This window comes from Pristis pectinata, chromosome 6, assembly GCF_009764475.1.
Source record: "Pristis pectinata isolate sPriPec2 chromosome 6, sPriPec2.1.pri, whole genome shotgun sequence".
In the NCBI taxonomy this organism is placed as follows: Eukaryota; Metazoa; Chordata; class Chondrichthyes; order Rhinopristiformes; family Pristidae; genus Pristis; species Pristis pectinata.
The window spans coordinates 73,877,336-73,891,645 of record NC_067410.1 but is presented as its reverse complement, the minus strand read 5'-3'; the positions used below and the strand labels follow the sequence as shown (position 1 = coordinate 73,891,645).

At 42.0% G+C, this 14,310-nt stretch overlaps 1 protein-coding gene across 1 annotated transcript in view; it reads left to right on the top strand.

Annotated features, from left to right (window-relative positions):
- Positions 1 to 14,310, top strand: part of LOC127571193 (ephrin type-A receptor 4) — a 115,228-nt gene that overhangs the window by 51,043 nt on the left and 49,875 nt on the right. The window contains exons 4-5 of the mRNA XM_052017335.1: positions 2,674 to 2,829; positions 13,855 to 14,190. Of these exons, the coding sequence (XP_051873295.1) occupies positions 2,674 to 2,829; positions 13,855 to 14,190 (492 nt within the window). The remainder of the gene's footprint in view (positions 1 to 2,673; positions 2,830 to 13,854; positions 14,191 to 14,310) is intronic.

The window sequence follows — 14,310 nt, the reverse complement described above, 5'->3', positions numbered from 1 at the left end:
GACCAAATGTTCCAGCAAATGTAACTTTTAGAAGACATGTGCAAAATGGAAATGGAAGAGGAGGAGCTATGATAACGAAGAATGGGATAAAAGCAGGAGAAAGAAAGGACCTTGGCTCAGGAAATCAAGAAATAGAATCAGTTTGAGAAACAGCAAGGGATAGAAAACATTGTCGACAAACCCTCATCAGTTGTGGTAATGTTGAGCATATTATAAAGCATGAAATAAGACGTGCATGTAAAAGATTATAGATATGTAAAGGTTTACCAGATTGGGCCTAAACACTCTTGAATGCAGAAGACTGAAAGGTAATCTCATTGAAACAAACAAATTTCTTACCGGGCTTGACAAGGAGCATCCAGGGATGACTGATTGTTTCCTTGGTTGGGGTGTCTACAACCTGGAGTCACAGTCTCAAAATATGGGGTTAGTCATTCAGGGTTAAGGTGAAAAAAAATTCTTCACCTAGAGGGTAATGAATCTTTGGAATTCTCTTCTCAAACAGGCTGAGGAGGTCCAGTCTCTTAGTATATTCAAGAGATGAAGATTTTTTTAGATATTGAGGAAATCGAGAGAAATAGTGTTAGTGCAGAAAAGTGGCACTGAGGTCAAATATCAGCCTTTGGGTGGCAGAGCATGCATGAAGGCCCAAATGGCCTACTACTGCTTCTGCTTCTTGTATTCTTATGTTAAATATGCAAATAGGACACATATGGAAGTGACGTAATGACATCATCATACTTGTGACATAAGCACAAATTTGCTGCTGTTAATCTGTAGTAAAGTGTACACCCATGTTTTATGACGTCTACTGTCTCCTGGAGGTTATTACACATTGAACTTACCAGTGCTATCAGAATGGCTCACAGACCACCTCTAAATACACACATACATTTGTTCAAATGTTTTGGCAGGGTGGCAAATGCGCTATTTGATGCCGAGCTGAGCTGTACAGATCAGAAAGATGCTTGTTTCAAGGTCATACTCTGCTGAGGCAGTTGTTTCTGGATAGCTTGTGGCTGTTGTATTGCAAATTATTCTCAATGCTTTTGACCCAATTCTAACAGTGTCCAGTGCCAGATAGTGCACATGTAACTATCTGGTCAAGATAGAGCCCATGTTTTACCCCTACAGCCTGTACGATCATGTAGCCCATCGACATTCACACATTACGGCTGTTCTCTGTTAAAGGTATCGGGGATAATGTCTCCCAAAATTTCCCCACTTGTATTGTCCTGTGGAAATCAGAATATGTTTTATTTCAAGTATTGCCCAGTTTATGGAGTATCAGGGTGCTTCACGATTTGCCTGGTCTCTTTATTAAATATTATTTTATTAGAAGCTGGTGGTAAGACAAACAGTGTGGATTTTCCTCTTTGCTTTGAAATGTAAATGAAGTTGATATTGTCCATTAAAATGTGCTCATTTGAAGCTTAATTTTTCTCTTTGATTAACAACTTTATTGCTATTTAAAATTGAAAATGCAGAGAATACACTGCAATACCTGTGAACAGCTCTGAGGAACGATCAGACCGTCAACGCTCATGGTTCACAGATGTGAACGGATCTGCCGTGCATTCCCAACAATTTCTCTTTCAGATCCCAGCACTTGTAGTCTTATTACTCTTTTCCAGTGATAAAAGAAGTGTTTCAATTAGAATTTGAAGTCTTTGGGTAATAAAGCAATTGTTTTTATATTTGGTTTAAATTTGCTTAACAATCAGACCTTATCTAGGGGAGGAAACCATTAAGATTCATCCAAGGTTTGTCAAGTCAAAATAGCTTGGCAGTAGGATTCAATTAGTAAAGAGGTTACACATGAGATTTCATTGTATCAAATTACATTTCTGCATTATTTTCTTGAGAACTAACCAAATGAGTGATGAGGAATGCATGAGCAACTGTGACTATAGGGTTGCAATACAGCTGTTAAAATCAGTGCTTGGAATGCTCAATGCTAACAGGACAACGTGCTTCACACTTTCCATTTGTTTAATCTGACAGCTTTCTTTACGCACTTGAGCTATATTATTTGTTTTAGGGATTGTGTTGGTTGATGTTGAGGGGAGGCTTTGACCCTTATGCATTGTCCTTCGCTGTGGTTCATGATTTTTTGTCAGCAGAATCCTGAAGTTGCTGAACTATAGTCAAAAGCATCTTGCAGCCTTGTATGATAATACAGGTCTCATAAATCTTAGGCATCTCAGTTAGGGACTTGAAACCAGGCTTAGGTGGATTGATAGTTTTGGTTAATCTATATATGTACCGTCAGAAGTTGTTTATCCTACCAATTAAAACCCTTGATAATTTTGTATCCATCATGGAGGATAAGCAACCCTAAAGAATGAGTTTATAATCTCCAGGTGACATGTGTTTTAACTCCCCTTTTTCACTTCTATTCAAACCTCTGCCAGGTTCAAGAGAAATATATCTAGTGACAAAATAATGATGACATTCGGAGCAGCAGAACTATTAAATCTGAGACACAAAAACTGATGGCATGTAAATGTTTTGCATTCCATCTCTTCAGTCCTCTGGTTATTTACACTAACACTCCATTTCTCTTCCATTAAAAGTCAAGTGTTATCCTACTGTGGGAACTTCAAAAATGTTACTGGAGCATTCGTATAAAGTTATATAAATAACACAATAAAACTCCCATTCTTCTTCCAGCTTGTAAAATTGGATATTACAAGGCCTTGTCGACAGATCCAAGCTGCACAAAATGTCCACCACACAGCTTTTCCACTTATGAAGCTTCTGCCCACTGCATCTGTGAAAGGGGTTACTTCAGAGCTGAAAATGATCCCTTATCTATGCCTTGTACAAGTAAGTTTTATGTTTGCTTTGCAATTTGTCCAAAGTGTTTGTTTTCTGAAATGCAATTAGATCACCATTTCCGTCCACAACAAAGCAACTTTGGTGCATTACAGAACTAATATTGGTGAAGTTTAGAGCTGACAAGATTTTCATCTGTAGGCAAACAAAATGAATGCCTTCATAGTTAATTCAGTTTTACAGTAAAAGTAGCATTGACATGCATCAACACTAGATAGTGAGATAAAGTAATGGAGAGTACCCCATGTAGTAGGTTTAATCATGAGATGGGGTGATAGAGGCAAGTAGATGCTGATTAATAGTAGAAAAAAGCACCATAGGAGAAGACAGAGATCATGCTGAGGAGTTTACAAGAGGATTTTTAAAGTGTGATAGAGCTGTCAAGAGAAAGGAGTTTCAGAGTTCAGGGCCACAGTGGTTAACTGCTTCTCAGGCTTCTGTAGTTTTCCAAGATCATTCTTATTGGGACCCCTGCGACATTCATGACTAAAGTACGAATCATGTGTACATAGAGTAATACAGCATGGAAACAGGCCCTTTGGCCCAACTCACCTATGCTGACCAAGGCCCATCTAAGCTAGTCCCACTTGCCCGCATTTGGCCCATATCCCTCTAAACCTTTCCTATCCATGTACCTGTCCAAATGTCTTTTAAATGTTATCATTCTACCTGCCTCAACCACTTCCTCTGGCAGCTCATTCCATATATGCATCACCCTCTGTGTGAAGAAGTTGCCCCTCAGGTCCCTTTTAAATCTTTCCCCTCTCACTGTAAACCTATGCTCTCTAGATTTTGATTCCCTTTCCTTGGGAAAAAAGACCCTATCCCTGCCCATCATGATTTTATAAACCTTGATGAGGTTGCCCCTCAGTCTCCTACGTTACAAGGAATAAAGTCCTAACCTGTCCAACCTCTCCCAATAACTCAGGCCCTCAGGTTGAGGCAACATTCTTGTAAATCTTCTTTTCACTTTTTCCAGCTTAATGATGTCCAGGTGCAGCCTCATCAACGTCTTGTACAACTGCAATGTAACTTGTGTAACAGCTTGTGTAGTGGAGCAAAGGAATGGGAGCCAGATGACAGGTGGCATGGTGGTGTAGCAGGTGGAACTGCTGCCTTAAAGCTCCAGTGACCTGGGTTCAATTCTGACCTTTGGTACTATCTGTATGGAGTTTAAGTGTTCTCCCTGTGACTTGCTTTTGAGATCAAATACCTAGCCTGTGAAGAGCAACTTGGTGTGGTCAGACTAGGGTTGATAACTCCTGCAGGAAATGCTGGGCATGAACGAGACTATGGGGCACGTTTCCAGGAGATGTTTGTCAATTAAGGTTCCCAGGACAGAGACACCGTGAAATTCTGGATATTTTCTACAACAAGGTTTCCTGGGCTGGCTGGGCTGTTTTCAAAGAGGCAGATTTCATTGATCATGTTGGCAGGAGTTGGATCCCCAATGTCATGTTTGCCAGAGAGAATATGGCTGCTCTTGTCAATGTCTTGATAAGATTTTAAGATAAAATTAGACAAAAGATTTAAATTTAACATTTATTACAAAATTCAACAACACAACCATAAACAATGAAAAAGGCAACAATAAAATAGCAAACAAAAATATCCAAAAAAGAATTAACTGTCACAGAGTCATAGAGTAATACAGCATAGAAACAGGCCCTTCGGCCCAACTGGTCCATGACGACCACAGCACCCTCCCTGCTAGCCCCAGTTCCTGGTGTTCGGCCCATAACCCTCCAAGCCCCTCCCCTCCATGTATCTATCCAAATGCTTCTTAAGTGTTGCAATTGTACTCGCCTTGACTACTTCCTGAGGCAGCTCATTCCAGGTACTCACTACCCTCTGTGTAAAGAAGTTGCCTCTCATATCTTTAAATCTCTCCCCTCTTACCTTGTATCTGTGCCCTCTGGTTATGGACTCCCCAAACCTGGGGAAAAGACTATGATTGTCCACCTTATCCCCTCATTCTCCTATGCTCCAAGGAATAAAGATCCAGCGTGGCCAGTCTCTCCCTTTTACTCAGGCCCTCTGGAGCAGGCAGCATCCTCATAAATCTCTTCTGCACCCTCTCAAGATTGACTGTCTTGTCTATAACAGGGTGACCAAATCTGTACACAATACTCCAAGTGGGCCTCAGTCATGACTTACATAACTGCAACATAATGTCCCTGCTCCTAAATTTGATGCCCTGACTGATGAAGGCCAGCATGCTAAACACCTTCTTCACCAGCCTGTCTACTTGCGTGGTTGCTTTCAGTGAACTGTGCACTTATACTCCCAGGTACCTCTGTTCCACCACACTCATCAGTGCCCTGCCATTCACTGTACAAGTCCTACACTGGTTTGAATATCCAAAATGCATCATCTCACACTTACCTAAGTTGAAATCCACTTGCCATTCCTCAGCCCTAACTGATCAAGAGCTCCTTCAATTCATTGTAACCTGCTTCACTATCAACAAGACCCCCTGATTTAGTATCATCAGAAAAATTGCTAATCGTGCCATGTACGTTCATATCCAAATCATTTACATAAATAATGAATAACAGAGGTCCCAACACTGACCCCTGGGGCACCCACTAGTCATAGGCATCCAGTTGGAGAATCAATCTTCAACCATCACCCTCTGCTTCCTATCGAGCCCATTCTGAATCCACCTTGCTCGCTCTCCCATGCGACATAACCTTCCAGATCAGCCCGCCAAACTGGACCTTGTCAAAGACCTCACAGAAGTCCATATAGACAATATCCACTGCCCTACCTTCATCTATACCCTTAGTTACCTCTTCAAAAAAACTGCAAAAAATTCATCAAACATGACCTCCCACGCACAAAACCATGCTGACTATTCCCAATCAGGCCTTGACTATCCAAGTGATGGTAGGTCTTGTCCCTCAGCATTCCCTCCAGTAACTTCCCTATAACTGAAGTCAGGCTCACCAACCTGTAGTTCCTGGCCTGTCCTTGCTACCTCTCTTGAACAATGGAACAACATTAGCCACCCTCCATCTTCTGGAACTTTGCCAGTGGCTAACAATGAAGCAAATATCTCTAGAAGGGCCTCCGCAATTTCTTCCCTGGCCTTCCATAGGGTCCGGGGATGCACTTGGTCAGCCTTTGTACATAAACGAACACTAATTGGGCACAAAAGAGGACAGTCCTTGGCACTTGGGCCATAAAACACTTAATAGCTAGTGATTCCAGGATAGCTTACAAACGAGTCATTATCAGGTAACCATTCCCTCCTAGCACTGACTGTGTTCCCTCCATGTACTCTGGTTTCCTCACAAATCCCAAAGACATGCTGGTGGATTAATTGGCTACTTTAAATTACCCCTGGTGCAGGTGGGTGGTAGGAGAATCGGGGAGGAGTTAATGGCCATGCAAGTCAATATGGGCTGAGTCAAAATGGGAATAAGTGGGGGAATGGGATTGATTGGATTGCTCTGGGAGCTGGCATAGACTCAATAGGCCAAGAAGACAGCAATAAGCCAGCCTTCATTTATTTAAGGATATGATCAATTGAATTTCCTGTCCCCATAATGTATGTTGAAGCTTCTCAAAGCTCCAAAGAAACCAGTGAATGAGAGAAGCTGTTTGAACGTTACAGACGTGAAGATTTTAAGTCAGGGTCTGGAAATAAAGTATCTGAAGGATAATTCAGTGCCACTCGACCTCCTGCATCAGAGGGACAGTTTTTAAAAATAAGCTAGTATGACCACAAAGAAAATTGAAACTAAATCTTTATAATTCACCGAAGTAGTCAAGATGTTAAAGTAAACTGGAGTCTGGAATTCGCCCAAGTTTTTTTGTCTCACTAGACAGGTAGTAGAGCTAAAAATTTATAACTTGTGCAGTAATTAATTCAAACATGAATTTTCTCTTTTTTTGACAAGAAAGGAAATGTCAGTATGATAAACACGTTGCAATAGATTAACTTGGTATGAACCGATCAAACAACTTTGAAATAAGTTGCCAACAATAATGGTAATATCTAGAATACATTTAATTGGGGTGTATAAAATTAACAGATGCCTAGGCAGGGTGAACAGGAAGGGCTTATTTCCCTTAGCAGAGAGCACAATAGCCAGGAGGCATAGATTTAAATTAATTGGTAGAAGGATTAGAGGGGAGACAAGATTTTTTTCCCCAAAAGAAAGAGGTTTTGAATTTTTTTCCTCTCAGAATAGGAGTTTGGAACTCACTGCCCAAAAGGATGTAGAAAGCAGAAACCTTCACTGCACTTAAAAAGTACCTGGAGGGTTATATGAAGAATTGGAACACAAGCCTATGAACAAAGGCTGATAAGTGAGATTAACATAAGTAGTGCATTTTTGGCTGGCATGGACATAATGGGCTGAATAGCCTCCTTGTGTGCCATTAGTTTCTATTATTCTTAAAGACAAACTGTTTTCTAAAGTCTGTCTATTCTGGTAATTTATTGTTAGTGGTTTTAACTATATTCCAAAACCAGGTTACTTCCTATTCCACTTTCCACCATCTGTGACCTTTCCTTTGGCTACATACCATGGTCTCTGCAGCACAGTTCCTCCAACATTGTGAAACTAGCAACGCACCATGAAATGATCTCCTTCTGCCCATAGCCAGTTTGGTCGTTGCTATATTAGCTACAAGAACTTATGGACACATTTTTTTGTCTCTGAAGTCTGGATACAAATCTATTATTCTTTTCCAACCTGAAACATTAAACGTAAATCTGTGTCTCATGTAGAATGATAAATGATGCAGAATGCCAAAGAACCCATTGCTAACAGGTAATGTAATTTGAGCACCACTGTTTGAATAAACCGGCCTCCAGCAAACTAAACACTTTCCATATCTGTTGAAAGAAATCTGTTAGTGTGGGTGATTTGTGGAGCTGTCAGGAAAGCAACAAAACAAACTCAGCAATCCTTTGAGAGGATTAAGGTAACATACTTCTGTTGCTTACTATCATTCATGTTCACAGAAACATGCCTTTTGGTTTTAATGTTGACAAAGATGTATCATGTGATTGAATTGATCACCAGAGTCCATACTTAAGAATGTAGGGTGTTGACCAGAAGTGATGATATTGAGGAAATTCTGAAGTCATTCACAAAATTCCTCTCGAAATGAAGCTTCAATAATATGCCTTTCAAGCCTAATATTGAGATGAGCAATAGATTTGAGGAAGTGTTTTAACTGAAAAAATCCTCTTTTTTGCATAAAATGACCTGAAACCATTTTCTCCTCCACACCAATCAAGTGTCCCACATTTGCAGTATCCTGAGCAGTCTTCATATTTAAGCCTGGTTTGTCATGTTACATGCTATCATCATCATCATGTCCATTTTCCATTCTGGGTTACTGTGTGGTAATCATAACCGTCTGTTTCCTACATACAGTCAGCCCAGTTGTAGTATCCTAGCATTCAGCCAGCGAGAAGCAGCTGACTCAAGAGTACATGGGGTTCAGTACCAGCTAGAGGGTTAATCTTGCACCTAATGACTCACTATTTACCATTCAAAGTGGCAGCAGTGTTCCACAATTCTTCTGTTTCAAAAATACCTAATTGGCTCCAAATGGCCTTGGGATATCTCAAGGTTGTGAAAGGCACTATATAAATGCAAATTTTTCCCATTAAGCCATCTGGAGCCCAATAAAGCATTATTTTTAAAGCACATTATACCACATTAAATTTGGATTGATTCCTGGAAGATAACTTTTCAAACAATAACCCTATTCATCCAAAATAAATCAGAGGGCTTTAGTTTCACTGTGTGCTATTTCTACAGCACTAGCTAATGTATTTTTGTTAAATTTATGTTTAGACTTTTTAACACAGTCATTAATCCATTTAAAATAAGCATGAAGCGTGTGATAAAAATAGTGCTTTGAAGATCGTAAACTGCAAGTTGTTGGGAGAATGCAGCAAGAAGTGACTCCAGTTGCCGACGTGACATCAACAGCTACAACATCTCCATTCCCCTGGCCCAGTCCAACCTTACACCCTCCGAACATGCAGCCCACCATTCACTTTGCACCAAATGCGACCTAATCTTCAAACCCGCAGTGCTGTTGTAGTCTGGTGGACTGACCTCTACCTTGCAGAGGCCAGACAGCAGCTCTCAAATACTTCCTCTTACCGACCCCTGGACAATGACCCCAGCTACACGATGAACCCACCGACAAACACCAGGCCATCACCTCCCTCATTAAATCAGGAGATCTCCACTCTACAGCCTCTAAGCTGATAGTGCCTCAACCCTGCACTTCCCGCTTCTATCTCTTACCCAAGATCCACAAACAGGACTGTCCTGGTAGGCCCATTGTTTCTGCCTGCTCTTCCCCCCTCGACTCCGCCCTGTATCCCTTGTCCAGTCCCTTCCCACCTACATCTGGGACGCCTCGCATGCCCTTGACCATTTGGACAACAACTGATTCCCCAGCCCCCACCGCCTCATCTTCAGCGTGATTGTCCAGTCTTTATACACTTCCATCCCCCATCAGGAAGGTCTAAAAGCCCTCCACTTCTTTCTACAACAAAGATTCAACCAGTTCCCTTCCACCAACACTCTCATCCACCTGGCTGAACTTGTTCTTACTTTAAATAACTTTTCTTTTGACTCCTCTCACTTTCTACAAATCATAGGTGTAGTCATGGGCACTTGCGTCGGTCCCAGCTATACCTGTCTTTTTGTTGGATACATGTCCCTGTTCCAAACCTTCTCTGGTACCACTCCCCAACTCTTTCTATGTTATAGGGATGACTGCATTGGTGCTGCTTCTTGCACCTGTGCAGAACTCATCAATTTTATCACCTTTGCCATCAACTTCCACCCTGTCCTCAAATTCACCTGGACCATTTCTAACCTCTCCCATTTCTAGATCTCTCTGTCTCCATCTCAGGAGACAAACTATCCACTGATATTTACTACAAACCCACCGACTCCCACAGCTACTTAGAGTACACCTTTTCCCACCTTGTCTCTTGTAAGGATGCCATTCCTTTCTCCCAGTTTTTCCATCTCCAAAGCATCTGCTCTCAAGATGAGGCTTTCAGTTCCAGGATCTCTGAGATGCCCTCCTTTTTCAGAGAGTGTGGCTTCCCTTCTGCTGTGGTTTCTGGAGCCCGATCTCACATCTCCTCTGTTTCTTGTACTTCTGCTCTCACCCCGCCTCCTCCCAGACAGAACAGAGATAGAGTTCCCCTCATCCATACCTTTCACCATATGAGCCTCCACATCCAACAGATTATCCTTCGTCATTCCCTCAAGCTGCAACGAGATCCTACCACCAGCCACAGCTTCTCCTCCCCACCGCTTTCCACCTTCCACAGGAACCACTCCCTCCTTGACTCCCTGGTGCACTCGTCCCTCCACACCCAACCCTCCCTTACCCCTGGCAGTTTCCCCTGCCCTCGCAGAAGATGTAACACTTGCCCTTACACCTCCTCTCTCACCACCATCCAGGGAGCTAAACAGTCCTTCCAGGTGAGGCAAAGGTTCACATGCATCTCCTCCAACCTTATCTACTGCATTCAGTGCTCCCAATGTGGCCTCTATATTGGCGAGACCAAGTGCAGACTCAGCAACTGTTTTGCACAACACCTACGCTCAGTCCGCAATGACCACCCCAAGCTCCCAGTTGCAGAACGTTTCAACTCCCCTTCCCATTCCTACACTGACCTGTGCCTTTCTTTACTGTGAAGATGAAGCCCAACGCAAACTGGAGGAGCAACACCTTATATTCTACCTGAGTAGCATACAATCCAATGGTAACCCCCCCCCACTTTCCATTTTCCCCCTCTCCCCCCCTCCTTTTTACCGTCTTCTCCTTCTGATCCTCCGATCCTCCCATTTTTGTCCCCTTTTCCACCCTCCCCCTAGCCCTGCTTCACCTTTCATCCCCTTCCCCCTCCTGGCTCCATCCACCCACTTCACATACAGGTTTCCCCCCACCCCCGTATGGTTCCAGCTGTTGTTCACCTCCCTCCTAATGGGACATTCTCATCTCATTTACTTATCTGAATCCAGCACTGGTAGTGCTTTGTGTTCCTGCTTATCTCCCTCCAGCAGCCATCTCCCATCTTCACACTCCCCTTCCCCCACCTTGCTCTGTCTGTTTTTTCTCTTTTCTCTCTCTTTGTCTGCCTCCATTTATCATTCACCTGCCACAGTGCTCCAGCTCCACCCTTGCTCACCTCCCCTACCTGGCACCACCTGCCTGTCATCTCACACCCCTCCTCAGTCCACCTTTCGCCTTGGAATCCCTTCTCCTCTCTATGCTAGCCATCTTGCCTCTCCACTCTCAGCCCTGATGCAGGATTTTGACCCGAAACATCGACAATTTCTTTCCTCCCACAGATGCTGTTTGACCTGCTGAGTTCTTCCAGCACATTGTTTGTTTGCTATAAGTACTGACTTGTTCTGCTTTGTATTGCTCTGTACTTAGTGTGAAAGTACCAGTGCAAGGTGGTAACATGTCAAATTGTTTCCTTTTAAAAGCATTCCATTTTAATTACCTTTAATTCTACTCTCCCAATGAAGTTCAATACCAGTAATAAAGTCACATTATTCTCAATGATCTTTACTCTTTGAACCATAACAATACAGAACCAGGGCCTAGCGATTCTACAGCACACCACAATGTTTAAATTCACAATAAGATTTTATCAGATAAGGAACACTAACCATATTGTTCTTGAAGTCTGTTAACACACAGAAATGTCCGAACATGCAGTGCTGACCTATAGCAGGTGGTATATCTTTGGATGACACCTCCAGGAAATTCACTTGTGCATGTGGCACTCAAACTGTAGATCTTCTCAACAAATGTCAGGCCTAGTTCAACAATACTTAAAGGGGACCTGCCAACACAGTTTCCAGAATGTGGAGCCTGTGCTTGGAGCCAGCTACAATTGGGTGCCCTTTAAATTAAAAATTACACCTTGGTAAGGGTCTTCTTTGGATTCTCCTCCACTGTAACTTGCTCGATTCTGACCCCATCCCAACACCACCGTATCTAGAATTCAAATGCCCCTGCCTCAACCTGACCTTGATCATTGCCCCCTGATTAAGACCCCAAATATCCCACCTACACCTGTGCCACCCAACACCCTCCTTCCTAATGATCTGATCCTTGAGGCACTGAGCCCTTTTCTGACTGATGTATTGACCCTCACCCCTCCTGGACCTGCCCTGCCCCTCCTCCTCAGCAATCTGCTACCTACCTGACTTGGAACGAGTGGAGGAAGTACCTTTGTGCTTTAAATGGCCTTTTCCATTTGTGCTTTGTGCCTTATGTGCAGTAAAATATGGCAGCAGTGTCCCCATGCACAAATCATGCATTGGCCTGCTGTGGAACACTGGATTAATGCACCTTTCGCAGTGTGACATGATTTCCGGGCCAAGAAACCTGGGCAAACAAATTGCACAGCACCAGCACTGATTATTCCGCAGTGGGGAGAAAGGCATATTTTTAAAAATTTACATGATCTGAAAGGACATGTTTTCATGTAAACATATGAATTAGGAGTTACCACTTGGCACCTCGAACTAGCTCTGCCATTCAATGAGATTGTGACCAATTTGATTGTAACCTCAGTTCTGCATTCCTATTTATTCCAGGTAACCTTTCACCCCCATTGTAAGGTATACATGTGAATAATGGAACACAGTTTAATTATAGACCAGGAGTGATTAACCCTGTTCTCAATAAGAACAAAAATAGCCCCAGAAAACCAAGCTAATGAGGTTTCTAAATCTTACTTAATGCATTACATTATATACATTTCATTTTCAAATAAATGTTCATTCTAACTGCATGGTTCCATTCCAAGGTGCTGCTATTTTCTAATGAGGCTTGGTCATGGTGTTTCAAAGTTGTTTTGAATTCAAACTGCACTATCTCACAGGCTTAGCAAAGAATCTGACTGGCTTTTTAGAAATGTCAATATAATTGTTTTACTTAATATAACACCATCTAACTATGGAAGAATACCAAAAGGAGGATTTATTTGCCGCATATTTAAAAACTATATTGAATTAGTAATGAGGCAATTGTAACTGTGCAAAGCACACTGTTCTAGCTGGTTTAGAAAGGAAATGGCTGTCCCTTTCTGCAGTGTACTGCATAATGCAGATTTCCCTTTTGGCAAGCTTCATGCTTCCACTTTGTTGTGTAACCACATCCCTCTTCTTTAGTGCTGTTCCTCAACTCTTGCTAGCATCTGCTGCACAGTTTTATGCCTCACTGGTTCCCTGTTTAGACACCATCGTGCCCTGTCCCACATAATAGTTATTGACTTTTGCTTCCAAGCAGCTCTTACTCAGTGTGGGACACTTTCCCACATGAACACAGCACTCTGTTGTGATGCACTCTGAGAAGTCCATTGCACAAAATCAACTTCTGATATATTAGAACTATTTTCTACAATTTCTTAACTGCATATTTATTACATAGATTGTTTTTGAAAGGGTGATTCTTGAACTGGTGTGTCGAACCTTGAAAGGGTTTATTGTTGACAATTCAGAATGGCATGGAGTTTCCTAATGGAAATCAGTTGTTACATCTGAACAAATATCGATTTGCAGTAACTTATGTTATGTTTTTGTGTGTGATGCTGTAAGGGCATGCACAACAGAAATAATTAATTTCCACAATAAGGCTTCAAAATAGAAAATCAGCAGTTAATGCTGATGCCAGTGAAGCAGATTACATTCAGTATCTGTAACCACCTCTTGGCAACTTCATAATTTTTAAAATTTTTTTGCCCATGGCTATTATATAAAACATTAGTAGTCCAAGATAACCAAGTTACTATGAATGAACTGGAAGGAAGTACAGCAGCCAAGATGATTTTAAAAAAAGGTTCATGTCTATCTTTTAAAATATTTTGACAATGATTTGTTTTCAACAAATGCCCTTAAGATGTCTTAAAAGGGATTAAGTAGATTGAATATTGTACTGAATTTTTTGAGCACAGTAATGTTGTCATTCACTGGGTTTCTCCACTCTAACTAGGACCACCCTCTGCTCCACTGAACCTGATTTCCAACATTAATGAGACGTCGGTAATCCTGGAGTGGAATCCTCCTCAGAACAACGGGGGCAGGCATGACATTACATACAATGTCATCTGTAAGAAATGCACCAGTGATCTTAGCCGTTGCCGGCCATGTGGGAGTGGGATTCATTTCATCCCCCAACAGACAGGCTTGAAAAACACCAAGGTCTCTATCACTGATCTTCAAGCTCACACCAATTACACCTTCGAAGTTTTTGCTGTAAATGGAGTCACAAGACAGAATCCAAGTCATGACCAGTCTGTCTTAGTCACTGTCACAACCAATCAGGCAGGTAAGAGTATAAAATGACACAATAAATGCTGCAATTGTTGCCTTTTTATGTGACTGTTTAGGTCTAATCATTGGGAGATCTGAGAACTCATTTTACAAATGTTCAAAAGCGATCAAATTA